The following is a 19,136-nucleotide window of genomic DNA, read 5'->3' as shown; positions in this document are numbered from 1 at the left end:
CTGGCCATAGTGTATGAGTGTGAATGAGAGTGTATGGATGTTTCCCAGTGATGGGTTGCGGCTTGAAGTGCATCCACTGCATAAAACATATGCTGGATAAGTTGGCGGTTCATTCCGCTGTGGCGACCCCAGATTAATAAAGGGACTAGGCCGAAAAGAAAATGAATGAACACACACACACATCCTCATACACACAAATACTAGCTCACTGACACACGTACACAGAATCACACACACATTTACATCCTTACACGTGCACACACACAGAGAGACATACACATTGTCACATCCTCATAAACATGCATACAAGCTAGCTGACACACATGCACACATAATCTCACACAAACACACACACACACACACACACACACACACACACACACACACACACACACACAAACACACACATCCTTAGAGGCAAACACACGAAAACACGCGCATTCTCACGCACAAACACAAACACACACACACACACACACACACACTTATCCTTACAGGCAAACACACACAAACACACACACACAAACACACACACACACACACACACACACACACACACACACACACACACACACACACAGAACATGCTTAAACAGTCTGGTTCTCCTGCAGGTTCAGGAGTGTGTGTATGTGTGTGTGAGAGTGTGCGTGTGTGTGTGAGCTGCTGCTGTTCTCTGACCTCTGACCTCTGTCTCCTGCTAATGATGTCATTACTCTGAGTTTAAAGCCACTGTCAGCCTCCATCTAAAAGCCTCTTCGTCTGCCGCTGGATTGAGCTGTGTGTGTGTTTAATTGACTTTTAAAGTTTTGGCGGAGGGATTCATCAGGATGTGCGTCGACATTGAACGCCCTGAGAAACACTCACATGCGCTGACAAACGATTCAGGCTGTCCACATACCACAGACGAGCACTGTAAAGGAGAAACAGCTTATTTTTAAAGGGACAGTGCACTCCAAACTCATTCATTCATTCATTCATTTTCTTGTCGGCTTAGTCCCTTTATTAATCCGGGGTCGCCACAGCGGAATGAACCGCCAACTTATCCAGCAAGTTTTTTTACACAGCGGATGCCCTTCCAGCTGCAACCCATCTCTGGGAAACATCCACACATACATTCATACACTACGGACAATTTAGCCTACCCAATTCACCTGTACCGCATGTCTTTGGACTGTGGGGGAAACCGGAGCACCCGGAGGAAACCCACACGAACGCAGGGAGAACATGCAAACTCCATACAGAAACGCCAACTGACCCAACCGAGGCTCGAATCAGCGACCTTCTTGCTGTAAGGCAACAACACTGCGCCACTGCGTTGCCTATATATATATATATATATATATATATATATATATATATATATATATATATATATATATATATATATAAATATATACACACATATATATACACTCAACACTGCGACATCTGATGCTTTCCCTTCAGAAGAATGTCACGTTGACACGCACAAGACACGTTTCTGGACCCCTCAGTGGTAATGTGACTGTTTTTCATTTCCCCGTTTTAAAGGTTAGATCCTACAAGTTCATTTGAATTAGCTGTTTACATCCAGTAACATGTGACAGGTGTCTGGTGCTCATCTCTATGGCAACCGCCTCTCTGTTAAGCGGATGTTAAAAAGAGACCAGCTTCGTTCTGCAGACTTTCAGACATTTTTTTTTTTTTTGTCCACCGAGAGCTTAAATTGCTGTGGAGAAAGTACACATTAGCTGGAAATGGTGGGTTTTTGCAGCGTTCACTGGTGGATTTCACACTCGTAGATTGGCGTTTCAGCTGGTGTGATGGAGATTATGTGCAATTGTGGGGGGAAAAAAGCCACACTGTACTGTGCTTTTGTGGACATTGATTTTAGCGTATTATTTGCTCAAACTTTGCTTCAATAGTTTCCCGTGTGTTTTTCTATGTTTGCGTGGTTTCAGAAAAATGCACATAGAAATGCCACTAAATTGTTCACATGATTGCATGTGGTTAAATGAACACACAGAAGAAGCCTGACGTTCTCGGTGTAGCCTACAAAAGTCTCTAATGAAACCTTTCTAAATAAAGTACTGGTGTTGGGTTGATCAGGGCTGCGTTTCCTAAAAGCATCATAAGGCTAAGTAGCAGGGCCGGATTCGGACTACTTTTCAGCCCTGGGGCCTCATGTATCAACGCTGCGTACACACAAAAACTTTGCGTACGCCAGGTTTCACGCTCAGAATCGCTCACGTTTGGATTTACTAACGATGAACCGAACGTGGGAATGTGCGCAGCTCCACGGCAGCTTCATTGCTGGCGTACGCACATTTTTTGTGCGTGTCTGTTTTATTTCCATTGGCGACTCCTAGAGGCAGTTGTGTTAAATTGCCCACTACAAAGTGTCTGAGCCTTGCAATGGCAGCTGTATGAGACGGGTTCATCTAGCTGGTATATAAGATTTCCATACCATACAGTTGACCAGCCAAACATTAAAGCGCAATTTGCAGCGGTCGCCTGTTTTCCCAATGTAATCTGAGCTATCTACCGCACGCACATTGCTATAAAGACACTATCTGAAGATGAATTTGCATACGTGAATCAGAAACATTTCCATTCAATAAATGTGCAAATAAAATATGATGCACAGACTTATTAATGATTCCTACTTGTCTTTCTCGTGATAAATAGTTGGCAAAATCTGATATGTAGCGGGGAAAAAAGAAGAAAGAGTTCATCAGATGCTGGATTCAAACCGAGTTCATGCTCGATTGTGTCAAAACATGTTGACTTGCGTTTTACGAGCTGCGCCACTGAGACTGTTAAGGGTACTACAACATTTCACACATATAAATCACACTATCTCTTTGTTAAATCCACAGTGCGATGTTCAGACTTAACTGTTTTAACCGCATCAGCTAAACTCTCCCACTATATTTTTTTCTTTTGTTGTTAATTCCGGAAGACAAACTTGCAAATAACACCGCTTTTCTCTGGTCTGGTCTGGATGTTTGTTTGTTTGTTCTTCATCATCCACTGCATCACTTCCTTTTTTCACCTTTATTATTAATATCACAACTATTAGGCCGTTTAAAGAAACTTCTCACACTCAGCTGCTGTGAGATTGTTGCAACTGTACGCAGCGGTGACAAAGAGGAGGCAAAACAAGGGCAGTCGCCATCAGCTGGACAGGTGTGGGAATTACAGTTAGCAACAGAATACAATAGATCCCCCTCAGCATAATCCATCAAAATGACGGATCACCTTCAGATTTTTCAGTCACTGCTGAAAAAAATCTGTCAATGACGGAAAATATTCGGTTAACTCAACCTCTGGTGTGTAGTGTCATCACAAATTCTGCACTAATGTTTTTTTACTAAACGGAAATTCAAACCCGTTTCCCTGATATGAAATAAATAACCAAATCAGTGAAATAAATGACCAAACTATCAAATAATACCTGCCGTGAGTATAACCGCATTCACCATCAGGAGGCGCTATACTCACTCTCGTAGGAGAAGTTTGCTATCACCATCCAAAATAAATGAAGTTTCACAAACTAATTTCGAGAGGAGCACGTGATATGATTGACTGCAGCTGGCAACTCATCTACACTAATTAGTTAGCCAATCAGATTTATCCAAACTCACTATAAGTAACCTAGCTAAGAACTACTCCCTTACCTTCGTTTTCCCGAAGAAACCCCCCCTATCTACCCCTTCTCCTCCTTTCCTCTTTTGCCGAGGGGAGCTCTCGAGAACACCTGACCTCATACTCCCCTCACATGCTCTATGGACCTGGCAGGAGCCCTGGGCTCAACTATCTCCGAGCTCAGGGTTCTCTCCCGGGACAGCATGCCAAACCTGCTAACTTGCTAACAAGCTGTCAAACAGTATCTAAGTGTGAAGTGTCCATCATTACACACTTCATTTTACCGGCTGAATGAGTGCATCATCCCGGTAATTCAAGTGCACTGAGTTTTCAGTGTGAACGCACTACTTACACTATTTACACTACGAAATGGTGCAGAATAGTGCATAAGTATGCAATATGGGACACAGCTAATTTTCTGTAAGAATTAACGCTTATAAATATCCAAACCTTAAAATGAAAGAAAAAAATCTGATAAATATATAAATTCTAATGATGTGTGTGAGTGTGTGTCAGAGAGCTTGTATTTGTGTGTGTGTGTGTGTGTGATGCCTCTCTCTATATTTCTATCTACTGTTGACTTTGAGACACTTTAGTACAGTGTACACATCTGATCTAATATTCATACTTCTGTTACACACACACACACACACACACACACACACACACACACACACCCTCTCTCTCGCTCTCTCCCTGCGGGCACTAAAGTTAAATCAAGGGCAAATGAAAGGGTAAATGAGCCCGTAACATAATGATGATAGATGATGTCTGTATTGTGGTCATGTGAAGTGCACCATTACAGCACCACTTACATCAGCATATTGAGATGACACACACACACGGACGCCCCATTCACACGGGGCTTCAGCGTCAACGCTAGACTGAAGGCGGGGCTGAAGTTGGGGCTGAAATGATCATCATATCAGCGTCAGCCAATGAAATTCAGTCAGCATTAGGCCACAGTCTAGCTGGTATATTTGCATACAGTGATCTGATTGGCTGATGCTTCCGTCGGCGCTTTAAGAGTTGAGCTAGTCCCAACTTCTGCAGCAAGCAACACCTCTGAAGCGGGGCTGACGGATCCACAATGCAGTTCGGCAACGCCTGACATCACCCATTCAAAGTGAATGGCAAGCGTTGATGCTGACGCCCCGTGTGAATGGGGCGAGAGATAGAGAGAGAGCTTTGACTCACCTTCTTGCCCAGGTAAGCAGACGGGGCGCTCCAGTAGTAAGGTGCTGTCAGGTGAGTCTGAGCATCTGATTGGCTCACAGTGACCTGATGGGCGGTCTCTCTGCTTGGCTCCGCCCACACAAGCCCCTCCCCATCCGCTCCTGTCAGATACCATCCAGACATATCCGTCACCTGTATGCAAACACATGATAACACTTGAGGTTCCTGATGAACTGGAGTAAATATCAGCCAGAGAACGTCTTGGTCTTCTTACGTAACTCTCGTTCCCCAAAGGAGGGAATGAAGGCGTTGATTGACTATGGAAACTCTTAGAAGCACCAATCACTCTGATTTGTATAACAATAGGCCAATGGAATGCATATGAAATTGGCAGGTTCAGCCCTCACAGGTGAAGCCACTCCGCAAAAAAGAGTATGAAGGCTGCCTTAAGGCAAGGCGGTGGCACATCAAGAAGGTCATTGGTTTAAGCCTCAACTGGGTCAATTGGCATTTCTGCGTGGAGTTTGCATGCTCTCCCCGTGTTTGAGTAGGTTTCCGCCAGGTGCTCCAGTTTCCCCCACAAGTCCAAAGACATGCGGTACAAGTGAATTGGGTGGGCTAAAGTGTCCGTAGTGTTATGTGTGTGAATGAGTGTGTTTGGTTGTTTCCCAGTGATGGGTTGCAGCTGGAACCCATCACTGGGAAACACCCATACACACGCAATCACACACATAACACTACAGCCAATTTAGCCCACCCAATTCACCTGTACCGCATGTCTTTGGACTTGTTGGGGAAACCGGAGCACTCAGAGGAAACCAATGCCAACACGGGAAGAACATGCAAACGCCACACAGAAATGCCAACTGACCCATCCGAGGCTCAAACCAGCGACCTTCTGGCTGTGAGGCGATTACCATTTAGATAAAAAACCAATGCATAAAGTAAATGTAATTTATTACACATGTCTGAGATATTAATGTTGAATACCCTTTTATCACGCGGGTTGTGGCTGGAAGGGCATCCGCTGCGTAAAAACTTGCTGGATAAGTTGGCGGTTCATTTCGTTGTGGTGACCCCGGATTAATAAAGGGACTAAGCCGACAAGAAAATGAATGAATAAATGAATGAACACATTTATCACAATAACGATAAAAGCCCTGATAGACGTGCAGTGTACGGATGTGGGACTGTAAATTAAACATTATACTCTCTTCTTGCTGTTGTAATCAGTCTCATTATTTTTTTTTCCTTTTTCCGAAAGCCTTGATGACACTATCGTTGGGTTTATCTTTAATTATTTGAGCAAATAGGATTGTAAACAAATGATTTGTTGCACTCTCCCATTCAACCCAGCCGACTTCTGCTGCTGAGAAACCTGGAAATGTGAAAATGTGTGCATACATTCAATGAGTCCCATTTTAATATCACTTACAAACTGTAAAATGTTTAAAAATCATTGTCAAATATTATAATTTGTCTAATGTCTGATTTATGCAAACTCATTTTTCAAACGGCTTACAGAAATAAAAAGAACAAATGTTTTTCCTTTAGAACTTAAAAAGTAGGAAACAAAAAAGGTGAAAATGACTTTAAATGGCTGGCAACCAGCTAAAAAAGCCTGATTATTTTAAGCTGATCACTTTTCATTAAGCCAAATAGTATTTTATTTTTTTTTCCACATACATGTTCAGAATCAGAGCCGTTAATGAGAAGAGTTCAGCGGGTCAGCAACAATCAGTTTTCTCGCTCATTTTCCCAAATTTGATCTGTCGGATAAGCTAGACTGTTTCCTTCCAGCAATATTATCCACAGGTTATGTACGAGAGCTCCTCCTCTGTAATCACAGCATGGTTTGATAATATTCTCCAGAACCAGGAGGAACTGCAATAATGAGGCTTTAATGTATCATATTGACTTCACTTTCTGTTAGAGTGTTGTATTTATAGCCTATTTTCTATTTTCAGGTGTAGTTTACAGATGGCATGCAGCCTATTTTTTTTTATTTATGATGATTTGAATATACTTTAGGATAAAAAATAATAACAACTCACAAACAATATCTGAATTTAGGTGAATCAGAGGATCAGCAAAGCAAAATTAGCAAAAATTAGCATTGTTTCTGAACTAGGGCAGCACTGTGGCGCTGTGGGTAGCACGATAGCCTCAGAACAAGAAAGTCGCTGGTTTGAGTCTCAGTTGGCGTTTCTGTGTGGAGTTTGCATGTTCTCCTTGTGTTTGCGTGGGTTTCCTCTGGGTGTTCCAGCTTCACCCACAAGTCCAAAGACATGAGGTACAGGTAAATTAGGTAGGCTAAATTGTCCGTAGTGTATGTGCGTGAATGTGTGTATGGTTGTTTCCCAGTGATGGGTTGCAGCTAGAAGGGCATTTGCTGTGTAAAAAATATGCTGGATAAGTTGGCGATTCATTTCGCTGTTGTCCGACTGACTCTGCGACGTGTGTGTGTGTGTGTTTGTATCTGTGTGCATGTCTGTGTGTGTGCATGTGTAGTTTTAGGAGTGTGCTTCTCTCTGTGTGTGTGTGTGTGTGTGTGTGTGTGTGTGTGTGTAGTAGTGGTGTCTATATGTGTAAACACTGCTCATGAAAGTTCAAACATGATGACAACAACTTTGTTAACTCATTAAACTGGAAGATATGCATGTGAATCAGCTATGTGTGTGTGTGTGTGTGTGTGTGCATGCATGTGTGTGTGTGTTTGTGTGTGTGCGCCATTACTGCTTAATAAGACTGAAAGCCACCAGCCAAGCAGAGATTTAAGATAGTGTAACTAATGAGAATCGAGACATCTCTCACTCTCTCTCTCTCTCTCTCACACACACACACACACACACACACACACCCTCACACACACACCCTCACACACACACTGGTCTCCTACATTAGTGTAGTCCCACTGGGATTCGGCACACAGGCTGGCGACTCCAGAACAGTAGCACTTGTCACATCCCCGCGCTCGTCCCCCGCTGAGATGGTAAAATCCCTGTTTACAGCGGTCACAGTCGCGTCCCTCCACATGCTCCTGAGGACACACACACACAGCAAAAGTGGGCCACATGCACTGGTAAACACTGGTAAAGCAGCTCTAACCCTTGGGAAGTGTGTTACTTAAACACACGCGCAGGTGTTCAAGCCTCTACAGCACAGGAAAAGTCCTTATTCTTCTGTTTGATGCATTTCAACATGAGTTTATTTGATCTAAAAGATCATTTTAAAGGTTTTTATGATTTAACCCCTCTACCGCACGCATTTTGATAAACCTGTAAAAAATATTTGACTGTTTTTGTTTTCCTAAAATGGACTTGAAGTGCTGTAAAAAAAAAATGTGGAAAAAAAAATATTTTTAAGGTACTTTATGAAATGTTGCCATATGGCAACAACATACAACAGTGGATCTAAGTTTCAAATTTAAAACTTTCCTTATAATTATTATTATTTTTGTTTGAAATAATTTAGATGGTGTTGCATTATTATGAGCTTTAACACAGAGGGCCCTATCATACACCCGGCGTAGTGTGGTGCAAGACGCGGCGCAAAAACTCTTTTGGTAGTTTCAGTTTGGCGCAAGAGTGGTTTTGAGGCGTTGCGCTACGCTGTTTAAATAGCAAATGCATTAGCGCTCATTTGTGCACCCATAGGCGTTCTGGTCTAAAAAGGAAGGCGTTCTGAGGCGGACCGCTGGCGCGTTGCTATTTTGAGAAACTATAATAGATATTTCATTAGACCAAAACTAACCCGGTCTAAACTCCAGCGCAGAGTTGCGCCTCGCTTACACACTGCTTAATACACACAAGAGAGCAATAGGCAAATATCTTTACATATGAAAACATTTAAATATTAAGGATATATAGAGGATATAATAAGAATAGATATAGAATATAAATATAAAGGATTAAAATATTACAAAGCACATTATTTTCTAGCCTACATAAATATGAAAAATCACTGCTTTTATGTCTTCTTCATCTCGGGAGGCTTTTTCAGTTCATTCATAACAATTTGCTTTTGTATAATGTTATTATTATTAGTATTTATTATATCCATATTTATATTTTTTTATTAAAAACAAGCTTAGATTTGCCACCTGTCAGGTTTTAGACCATATGGGGCATGGCAGGTGTATTTGGAAATAACTCAGTATTTTGACCACACATGGTCATTTTTGTTCATTTATTCGTTTGCTAGAAATTAGAAGTGAATTTAGAAATAGTTTTGAAATTAATATTTGCACTTAACAAACAAAATTATTTATTTATAGGCTAATGGATGTCTGTGCTAAAGGTTTCCCTATCCAAGAGCGAATGTGAAAGTGATCCATTATCTCTCATTCTCACGCAGTAGATGCTCTGTTTAACTGTTTTCTGTTAATAAACTGTGAACTGTTTGCTTGTGAAATGCTCAGTTTTTTCACTTAGACTTACTTTGCATCCTGTAAATAGCAAATGCGCTATTGGCGCGATGCAGCTGGGTCTTAAAGGGAATAGGAGATGAGACTCTAATTGGTTTATTCTCAAAACACACCTATAACTCATTAAGAAAATAAACTCAACCCTTTTAGCCTATGCGCCTTGGCGCAAAGCGCATTTTCCCGTACGTAAATTAGCAAAAATGCGTTCTGACACGGCCTGAAAGCATTTGAGCCCTGCGTTTTGCGCTCTGCTCATGGACTGTCAAAATAGAGCCCAGAACTTCTAAATGACACCTTGTATATACTTTACCACAACTCATATTCCAACAGCTTGCTATTCTTTTTTGCTGAATATTATTGAAAACAAAACTTATATTGAACCAGAACTGACCCGATTCTGGGCCACAGTTTGCTCTTATTCTGGCCCAGATCTGGCCTACACCTTACACTTGCAGGGTGTGGTAAAGTACAAAAATCCCAGCATGCATTGCAGTATGACTACATTCTATAGCTCATTGATGCTCCAGTTTTCATTATCTGCTGTTGATTCTGCTGTTTATGTTGACGTTGTTGATTTTGTCTCCTGTTTGTGATGTTTGTGAGTTTTGTTCGTTCTGTTAATTGTCATGGTTGTTGAGATTATACGCTGAATATTGTCTCTGTCAGCAGAAGTTGAACCAAAGTAATTTTCAGGGGTACGCAGTTGTACAAATCTACATTTGATTATTGCATTATGGAAATTATTGGCTCGAAAAGTTGATTAAAAGAACATTTTTTAGTCTCCTGCCTTGCCCAGAATATAAAAACACATATAAACACATTTAGATAATTTACTTTAATCAGTACTATTGGAATTTGAAGAGACTTTCAACCAGCACAACAACACATGCTTCTAGACAATCACCAACTGCACCTTTAACAACATTGTGTACATTTTGGGTGAACTCACGCTTTAAGGAGACTGTTATCAATCTCTGAATGCCAATCAAAAGGGAGTGAGAACTTTTCTAACAGTTTCTCACAACTTCCCTCAGACGTACTTTTCTGTTTCCGTCACCAGGCTGTGTTCTGACACTTTGCTTTATTTCTGTATATTTCAGCTCTCGGCAGGTTTGGCATCAGGCAGCGGCACCTGGAGCGAGTCCATCCCGTCTGTGGGTGTAATTTACTGATGTTTCCTAATGTTCGTTTAGACTGGCGCAGACATCACTCAACAGATCAGACCATCTACAGCCTCTTCATTTACACTCTTCACCTCTACTCGTCTGCTCATCCATCCAGAGGAGTCCTGTGAAATCCTCCACAATCATCCGAAGACCTGCGTTACAGAAGAGGCTGATCTCACATTTACACCATTTCTCAGTTGGTGCACTGAAACTCTCTCAAGAGTTCACATTAGCTGATGATTGAGAATAAAGCTTGTTTTAAGAGTTCACACTTAGCCAATGATCTATCAAAGCTTGTTTGGCATGCTGTCCCGGGAGAGAGCCCCGAGCTCAAGGGATGCTCGAGCCCGGGGCTCCCCCCCGTTCGCAGATCTGAGAAGGGGCTAAAGCGTGCATGGTTCTTAAGCGTGATGTATGTCTTTAGATGGTGGGAGGAAACCGGAGAGCCCGGGGAAAACCCACGCGAACACGGGGAGAACATACGAACTCCTCACAGAAACTCCCACCGGCTAGGCGAAACTAGGCTAGTGGTGTTCTTGCTGTGAGGCTCTCAGTGCTAACCACTGGGCCACCGTGCCGCCCAATCAAATGTCAAGGAGGAGAATAGGGGAGGAAGGGGGGTTTCTTCCAAACAAAGATAATGTGGACTGAAAACTGTGGTTCTTTATAGTAGCTTAAGGCTCATATGATTGGAAGATAATGATTAGCTAATACGAGACCGGCCGTGATAAATCATAAGCACGTGATCCTCTCAAAATTAGTTTATAAACAAACTTCACTTGGCGTGCTGTCCCGGGTGAGAGCCTTGAGCTTATAAGATCCTCGAGCCCTGGGTTCTCTCCCGTTGCAGGGCGAGAGGGGAGTTTGAGCTCAGGTAGATCTCGATGACTCCCCCTCCTGCTTATTGTAGCTAAGTGTCAGATATGGATGCTGAAGGTGTACTCAGAGTTTAGCTAAAATATTTTGGATTAATTGTTTAGGGTGCTTGTTTTTGAACTGTGGGAAAACCCACGCGATCATGGGGAGAATGAGCAAAACTCCGCACAGAAATGTCAACTGGTTTGGAAGGGAATTAAACCAGGGGCGTTCTTGCTGTGAGGCAACATCGCTAATCACTGGCCATCGTGTCGCCAGTTTGAAACGAGGGAAAGTAGGGATGGGTGGGGGGGTTTCTTCAAGACGAAGATATTAGCCCCTTTCACACAGTGATACCGGTAAATATCAGGAAAATTTCCGGAACTACTTTACCGGTATATTCAAAAAAACACTGTTCACACAGGCGAGGACGTTACGGAATTTTTCCGGAAAAGAGCATTCAAACATCCATCGCAAAATGCCGGTAAATTCTGACATCATTAACCAGAAATGACCTCTAAACGGCTGCGCTTGTGTTTGTAAACATTTGACTACATTACAAACTCTTCGGATGGATCAGTATTGAGTACAACTCTAATGAAAACATAGGGAAACACTTTCGCATGTCGAGATGTTCTAATATCTGTGTGTGCTGGCGCTATGGGCGCTCACGGGCACACGCAAAGCTTGAAGGTAAACAAACAACGGCTTATCATAAACATTTTATCGATAATTATTTACACAGCATTAAGAAGGAACATAGAAACATTATCTGACTAACATCTAGCAGCTAAAGGTGTCTGGAAAAAATATTCAAAGGCTTTTATTCTCATAAACCGTGCGCACGTGAATGCGTCTGACTGTTGTGATTGGCTAAAGCAGGTGTCTCACGTCAGCCCGTTCTAGACGTGGACGCGCTTATTACGGTAATCTTCCTTCTGCATTCACACAGCGCAGCATTCCGGCAAATTACCGGTAATGTTACAACTTCTCTTTCCGGAAAATAGCCAGAACGAATTTACCGGTATTTTCAAAAAGGGCCTGTTCACACATACAACCTTTCCGGAAAATTGCCGGTAATTTTCCGGAAAGGTCTGTATGTGTGCAAGGGGCTATTGAGATGAGAAAAGTCTGGTTATTTATAGTGAGTTACGATCGTCTGATAGGATAATTAGTCATTAGCTAAAGTTGGAACAGCTGTAAGCAATCATAAGCACGTGATCCTCTCGAAATTTGCATATAAATAAACTTCACTTATTAGAGTCGGAACTGATTTAGTGCTGGGACACATTAAGGCCCAATCCTAATTCTATTTTTCTACTCCTTCCCCTTGTCCAAACTCGGTCCTGGAGGGCCGGTGTCCTGCAAAGTTTAGCTCCAAACCCAATCAGACGCACCTGGGCTACCTAATCAAGCTCTTACTAGGCTTTCTAGAAACATCCAAGTTTGGACACCAAAAAAATGAAGCTTTATTGACTAACAAACAGAAACTAACACCTAACACAAACACACATTCATAAAGGAGAGTAAAGAAAGAAAAATAGGAGTTTGAGAGAGTGTAAAAACCCCAAGTAAACCAAGAATAATCAATATACAGCGCATGCGGAAATTATTGATAGCGCTTCACTTTTTCCACATTTGTTTATGTAGCAGCCTTATTCCACAATGGGTAAAATTCCTTTATTTCCTCAACAATCTCCACACAATCCTCCATAATGACAATGTGGAAACAAGTTTTAGAAATTGTTGCAAATAAAAAAGCTGAAAAATCCCATCTACATCAGTATTCTGAGACTGCAGCTCTGCACAAGACTTTTGGCCAGCGGAGAAATTAAAATGGTCGTGCTGAACTGAGTCTGGTTCTCTCAAGGTTTTTTTTTTCTTTACTCTCCTATTGGTGAAGGTTTTTTACCTCTCCGCTGTCGCCACTGGCTTGCATGGTTCAAGATCTGTAAAGCTACGCATCGATGAATTTGCTCTTCAGTGTTTGGACTCTCAGTAATGACTTTAAACCACACTGAACTGAGCTAAACTGAACTGAACTTAAACACTAACAACTGAACTACCCTGATCCAGTTACTATGACCATTTATGTGAAGCTGCTTTGACACAATCTACATTGTAAAAGCGCTATACAAATAAAGCTGAATTGAATTGAATTATTCATAGCCTTTTCAGTGAAGATCTAAATTGAACTGTTTCCCTTCTCTCATTGGTGTTTGCTGATGTGAGGGCAGTATCAGCCTGTCACTCAAATCGGATCCACCAATAAAAAAACCGCAGCCGTCCAATCAACTCCTCATGGGCAAATATCAAGCCCCATCCTGCATGTGTTCTTGCTCCAGATCTCGTTTCACAAAACAGTGAAGAAAGAACAATGCAACTGATGTTTTTAACTGCTGTAGAGAAGCAGCCGTTGCTTTCTTGGCATCAGCGTTCTGCTTGTCAGATCCCTCATGCATCTGAACCGTCCACCTACTTCGGAAAGGTTGAGTCACAGCATGGGTGTACGGCATGTTTTACTGCAAAACACTCACCATGTACTTTGCTGCTGGAAAACTGAAATCACCTTGAGATCCCACAACGAGTCCCTGAGCTGAAATCAGTCATTAGAGGCCTCTGCCAACTCGAGAAGAACAGGCCGAGCTGACCTTCTGTGTGGATGCAAAGCCTGATTTACTGTCCATGTGAACTACAGGTTAGTACCACAGCAGTGTTTCTGAATGACTGGTCTCTGGAAAACTGCCGCTGATGTTTCTGTGCTGGAGTTCTGTTCATCTGAAAGTCTAAACACAGGCGTCAAAGTCCAGGAGGGCAGCAGCTCTGCACAGTTTAGTTCCAACACACTTGGTCAAACTAATTGAGTGCTTCAGGCTTGTTCGACACCTACAGATAGGTGTGTTGAAGCAGGGCTGGAGGGATACTTTGCAGGGCTGCGGCCCTCCAGGAATTGAGTTTGACACCTCCCCAGATAGCATACACAAATGTGGGCCACTTTAGGCAGGTATGCTGCACTGGTGGTCTTTCTTTGGTCCAGACAAAATGAATGTGAGCCTGAAGTGGCCCACCTGTATAATAACAAAGGAGGAGGCAAATATTCAGATTTATATATGGGCCATTTAAGGCAAAGATTTAGCACTTATGGCAAAATGTAATCTGAATGTGAGCCTAATGTGGCCCATGTGGAAAATGATCAATTCGGCCCAAATGCCGGAGGACAAATGTGGGCCACAGTTGGCAATAATGTGGCATAGTCATTTAAGTGTAATCTGGGTCCAAACCTAAAGTGGCTCACATGTGTAAGTGCAAATGTGGCCCAGTTATCCTAAAACATATGTGGGCCACTTTTGGCAAATATTCGGCACAGTAAACTCTGGCTAATGTGGCCCAGAGAAGATATGGCAAATGTGGCCCAATTATATTAAAACATATGTGTACACCACATAGTCCAGGGGTCACCAAACTTGTTCGTGGAGGCCGGTGTCCTGCAGATTTTAGCTCCAAGATTAATCAGACACACCTGAACAAGCTAATCAAGATCTTAGGTATACTTGAAACACTTAGCCAGGTTTATGAAGTAAGTTGGAGTTAAACACTGGAGGGACACCGTCCCTCCAGAACAGAGATTGGTGACCTCTGACATAAACTAAAGTCACCATCATGGAGAAAAGTGTTTGCTTTAGTTGGGCTCACAGCCCTCAACAGTCATGTCAAAGCAGTCAGTAAATCAGCATACTATCATCTCAAAAATATTGCAAGAATCAGATGCTTTGTTTCCAGTGAAGACTTAGAGAAACTTGTTCATGCTTTTATCAGCAGCAGGGTGGATTACTGTAATGGACCCCTCACTGGCCTTCCCAAAAAGACAGTCAGACAGTTGCAGCTCATCCAGAACGCTGCAGCCAGAATTCTGACCAGAAGCAGGAAATCAGAGCACATCACACCTGTCCTCAGGTCTCTACACTGGCTGCCAGTTCCATTCAGAATAGATTTTAAAGTATTATCACTGGTCTATAAATCACTAAATGGCCAAGGACCTCAATACATTACAGATATGCTGACTGAATACAAACCTAACAGATCACTCGGATCTTTAGGATCATATAAACTAGAAGTTCCAAGAGCTCAGTCAAAGCAGGGTGAATCTGCCTTCAGCCACTACGCCCCTCACTGCTGGAATCAGCTTCCAGAAATGATCAGATGTGCTCCAACATTAGGCACATTCAAATCAAGACTGAAAACACATCTGTTTAGCTGTGCCTTTACTGAATGAGCACTGTGCTACGTCCGACAGATCGCACTATTATGTTTTTCGTTTTCTTTTTCATTCTTTTATAACCTATTTGAACTCATTTTAATTTGTTTTTATCTGTTTTTAATAATTTTTATTGTCTGCATTTTATGTTCCTAAACTTGTCTTTTTTATTCCTGTTTATGTAAAGCACTTTGAATTGCCTCTGCGTATGAAATGTGCTATATAAATAAACTTGCCTTGCCTTGCCTTGCCTTGAACCTCATTATATAAATTTTCATCTATGGTACACTTTTTGTTTCAAATGACATATCCACTAGATGGCGCTGTCACACATTTTGCGAATCTGAAACATGCTACTTAGGGAATGTTTTTGTACATTTCAGTTGACAAATCCACTAGAGGGCGCTGTCTAGATTTGCAAGTCTAAAATATTTTATCTAGAGTACGTTTTGTTTTATGTTTCACATGACAAATCTACTAGATGGTGCTGTCATAGGTTTTGCGAATCTGAAATGTTACTTAAGGAATGTTTTTGTTGTTTATTTTAGATGACAAATCCACTAGAGGTTGTCTAGGTTTGTGAATCTAAATTATTTTATCTGGGTGCATTTTGTTTTATGTTTCAAATAGATCCACTAGAGGGAACTGGCTACATTGTTGTGAATTGGATATACGTTCCTTAGGGATTGTTTTTGTTGTATGTTTCAGATTACAAACACACTAGAGGGCGCTGTCTACATGTTTGTGAATCTGAAATACTGAAAATACGTGAAATATGTATAAATGAGCAATATAACATGAGTAGCAGTGCGATATGGCTGTATATATCGGCACTGGTGGGAGGCGTGCGTTGTGCCCCCACCAGTGCCGATATACAGCCTAATCGCACTGCTACGAGTGTGATATTGCGTTTATACAACAGTTCCCTGCTGAAAAATCCAGCTTAAACCAGCCTAGGCTGGTTAGCTGGTTTTAGCTGGTCAACCAGACTGGTTTTAGAGGGGTTTTGGCCACTTCCAGGCTGGTTTTCAGCCATTTCCAGCCTGGTCTTAGCTGGTCAGGCTGAAAAATGACCAGCTAAATCCAGCTAAAACCAGCTTGACCAGCCTGGTTTAAGCTGGACATAGCTGGTATATTGGCACTGGTGGGAGGCGTGCATTGTGCCCCCACCAGTGCCGATATACAGCCTTATCGCACTGCTACGAGTGTGATATTGCGTTTATACAACAGTTTGACGGCATAATGGTGTATATAAAAACAAAATCAAACATGGAGAGTCTCAAAAACCCTTTTGTATGAGGAACTACTTTCTTCCGCGTTGGATTCATAAGCTGACAGTTAAACAGCTGAGCAAGCATCTTTTAAACTTTAGATCTGTAGTGTCTGCTTTTTGCTAGATGTATGTGGGCGGAGCAATACACAAAGGGTAAAGAGCTTAGAATGACCAATAGGCAACACTCTAGTGTAATTTGGGAAACAGCCACTAGAGAGCGCGGCAGCCATTTTGGAGTGAAAACTCCAATAGAACAACAGCATATTATAAATCTGTAAAATAAACTATTAAAAGTGCTGATGATTGTGATAAGTGTTGTATCGTCGTCTTTTAGGTTGTATATCAGCTTTAATGCATTTTTTTAAATAAATAAATAAAAAACAAAGTAGCCATCGTGACAGTAATGAGATCCAATGGACGGTCGATCACTTTCACTCCAAAATGGCGGAATCTAGAGCTGTTGCTGGGCGCTGCTGTTGCAATGGAACGTTCTAGTGAGTGTCGCCTCTTGGTCTTCTAAGCTCTTTGACAAAGGGTAAAGAGGCTGTACGGGTGCTGATATTACTTAAATATATCACGGCTATCAGCCAATCAGATTCGAGAACCAGACAGAACTGTTGTATAATCTGAAATATGTCACGTTTTTGTTGCATGTTTCAGATGAAAAAGAGAGGACGTAGAGGAGCATATGTCCAAGATTATGCCAAACATCCAATGAAAATGCTCATTTCAAAGTACTTCATGGCATCTTCAACCTTAAGTGTTGCTAAAATAAGCAGGTTTGAGTTTACAGACTTGCTGTTGTAGAAACTCCTAGATGTCTTTTGAGGAATTGATAATCTTGAATTGTGTCAAATCCTCAATAGTCAATAATCCTCCTCTTGCTGGCCTCATTCCGTCGTGAGCGTCATTATCTCTGCGCTGGACTTTAGCAGGGGTTGCTTTTTTAATTACTGATGCTGCAGGTTCTCTGTACTGTGCATATGTGACCTTGCATCTTCTGACCAGGGTCACTTTTGGGTCGTCGTGCTTAATAACGCTTCTTTTCTAATTAGCGGATAAACTCATGCGAACAGCAGATTTCAGAAACACTGATTGGCATCTATAAATATCGAAACATCAAGACCCCAGCCTACACACAGACCTCCATGAAGCCGTTTCTCAGAAAATCCAAAACGCAGTTTCAAATATTTTACAAGGCACATTTTGCAGGAGGACAACTGCTAAAAGGGATATTTCTAAAGAGGCTAATATAATATTATTGACCTTAAAAATTGTTTTACAAAATTTTAAAAAGCCTTTATTCTAGCCAATCTTAAAAAAACAAATAAGACTTATGGTTTGTTTTGTAGACAATCAAAATAAAATTGCTTAAAAGGGCAAATAACAAAGATCAACTTTAAAATGGTTTTAAAAAAAATTAAAACTGCTTTTATTCTAGCCGAAATAAAACAAATGAGACTTTCTCCAGAAGAAAAAATATTATAGGAAATACTATGAAAAATTCATTGCTCTGTTTAAACATAATTTGGCAAATAATTGCGAAAATTCACAAAAGGGCTAATATTTTATGTGGATATAGTTTAAAAAACCTTACTGAATTTATAGAACAGCAGATTTAGCAATGCTTATGCGTGTTGTGTTGAGACGTGTCATACCTTACACACACAGGGCGGCTGGCAGGGATCCTGATTTACACTGCCGTCACTGCTGCATCTGCAGCGCTCACACTGAGGGAATCCAGCATATCCAAACACACACCTGTCACAGCGCTCACCTGCGTATCCCGGCTTACAGATGCACGAGCCCACAGGCAGATCTGCACACAACAAACACACCGTCACATCAGCTCTACACCAAACACACTGCTATACTACTGGAGTTATCTCAGTTTGAATCTCAGTTTGAACTGCTTAGTGCTGTCTTGAGTAATACATAGGTTAGTGTATACTCCATCAGCTGTTTTAGTTTCTGTTGTGTTTTTGACTGTTTGTCTCCATCTACTGTCTGAATAATGCGCAGGTTAGTGTATACTCCATCAGCTGTTTTAGTGTCTGTTGTGTCTTTGACTGTTTGTCTCCATCTTGTGTCTGAATAATGTGCATGTTAGTGTATACTCCATCAGCTGTTTTAGTTTCTGTTGTGTTTTTGACTGTTTGTCTCCATCTAGTGTCTGAATAATGCGCAGGTTAGTGTATACTCCATCAGCTGTTTTAGTTTCTGTTGTGTCTTTGACTGTTTGTCTCCATCTTGTGTCTGAATAATGTGCATGTTAGTGTATACTCCATCAGCTGTTTTAGTTTCTGTTGTGTTTTTGACTGTTTGTCTCCATCTAGTGTCTGAATAATGCGCAGGTT

The 19,136-nt window shown here is 41.6% G+C and overlaps 1 protein-coding gene and 1 long non-coding RNA gene across 9 annotated transcripts in view; one reads left to right on the top strand and one right to left on the bottom strand.

Moving 5' to 3' along the window:
* The window catches only part of lama2 (laminin, alpha 2), a 262,814-nt gene that overhangs the window by 161,112 nt on the left and 82,566 nt on the right, over positions 1-19,136 (bottom strand). For all 8 annotated transcript variants that reach the window (XR_015945529.1, XM_087296269.1, XM_087296270.1 and 5 more), the window contains 3 exon segments: positions 18,438-18,598; positions 7,704-7,844; positions 4,826-4,996 (listed from right to left, as the gene is read on the bottom strand). Coding sequence is in view for 7 of the 8 variants with exons in the window: in XM_087296269.1 (XP_087152395.1) it covers positions 4,826-4,996; positions 7,704-7,844; positions 18,438-18,598 (473 nt within the window). In the remaining variant the exon portion in view is untranslated.
* LOC147839006 (uncharacterized) lies at positions 13,753-18,248 on the top strand. The gene is made up of 3 exons (XR_015518141.1): positions 13,753-16,485; positions 16,737-16,932; positions 17,314-18,248. It is a non-coding gene; the product is annotated as an uncharacterized LOC147839006 (long non-coding RNA).

This window comes from Danio rerio, chromosome 20 (genome assembly GCF_052040795.2).
Source record: "Danio rerio strain M-AB ecotype USA chromosome 20, GRCz13ab, whole genome shotgun sequence".
Taxonomy (NCBI): Eukaryota; Metazoa; Chordata; class Actinopteri; order Cypriniformes; family Danionidae; genus Danio; species Danio rerio.
This window is presented reverse-complemented; position numbering and strand designations above follow the sequence as displayed.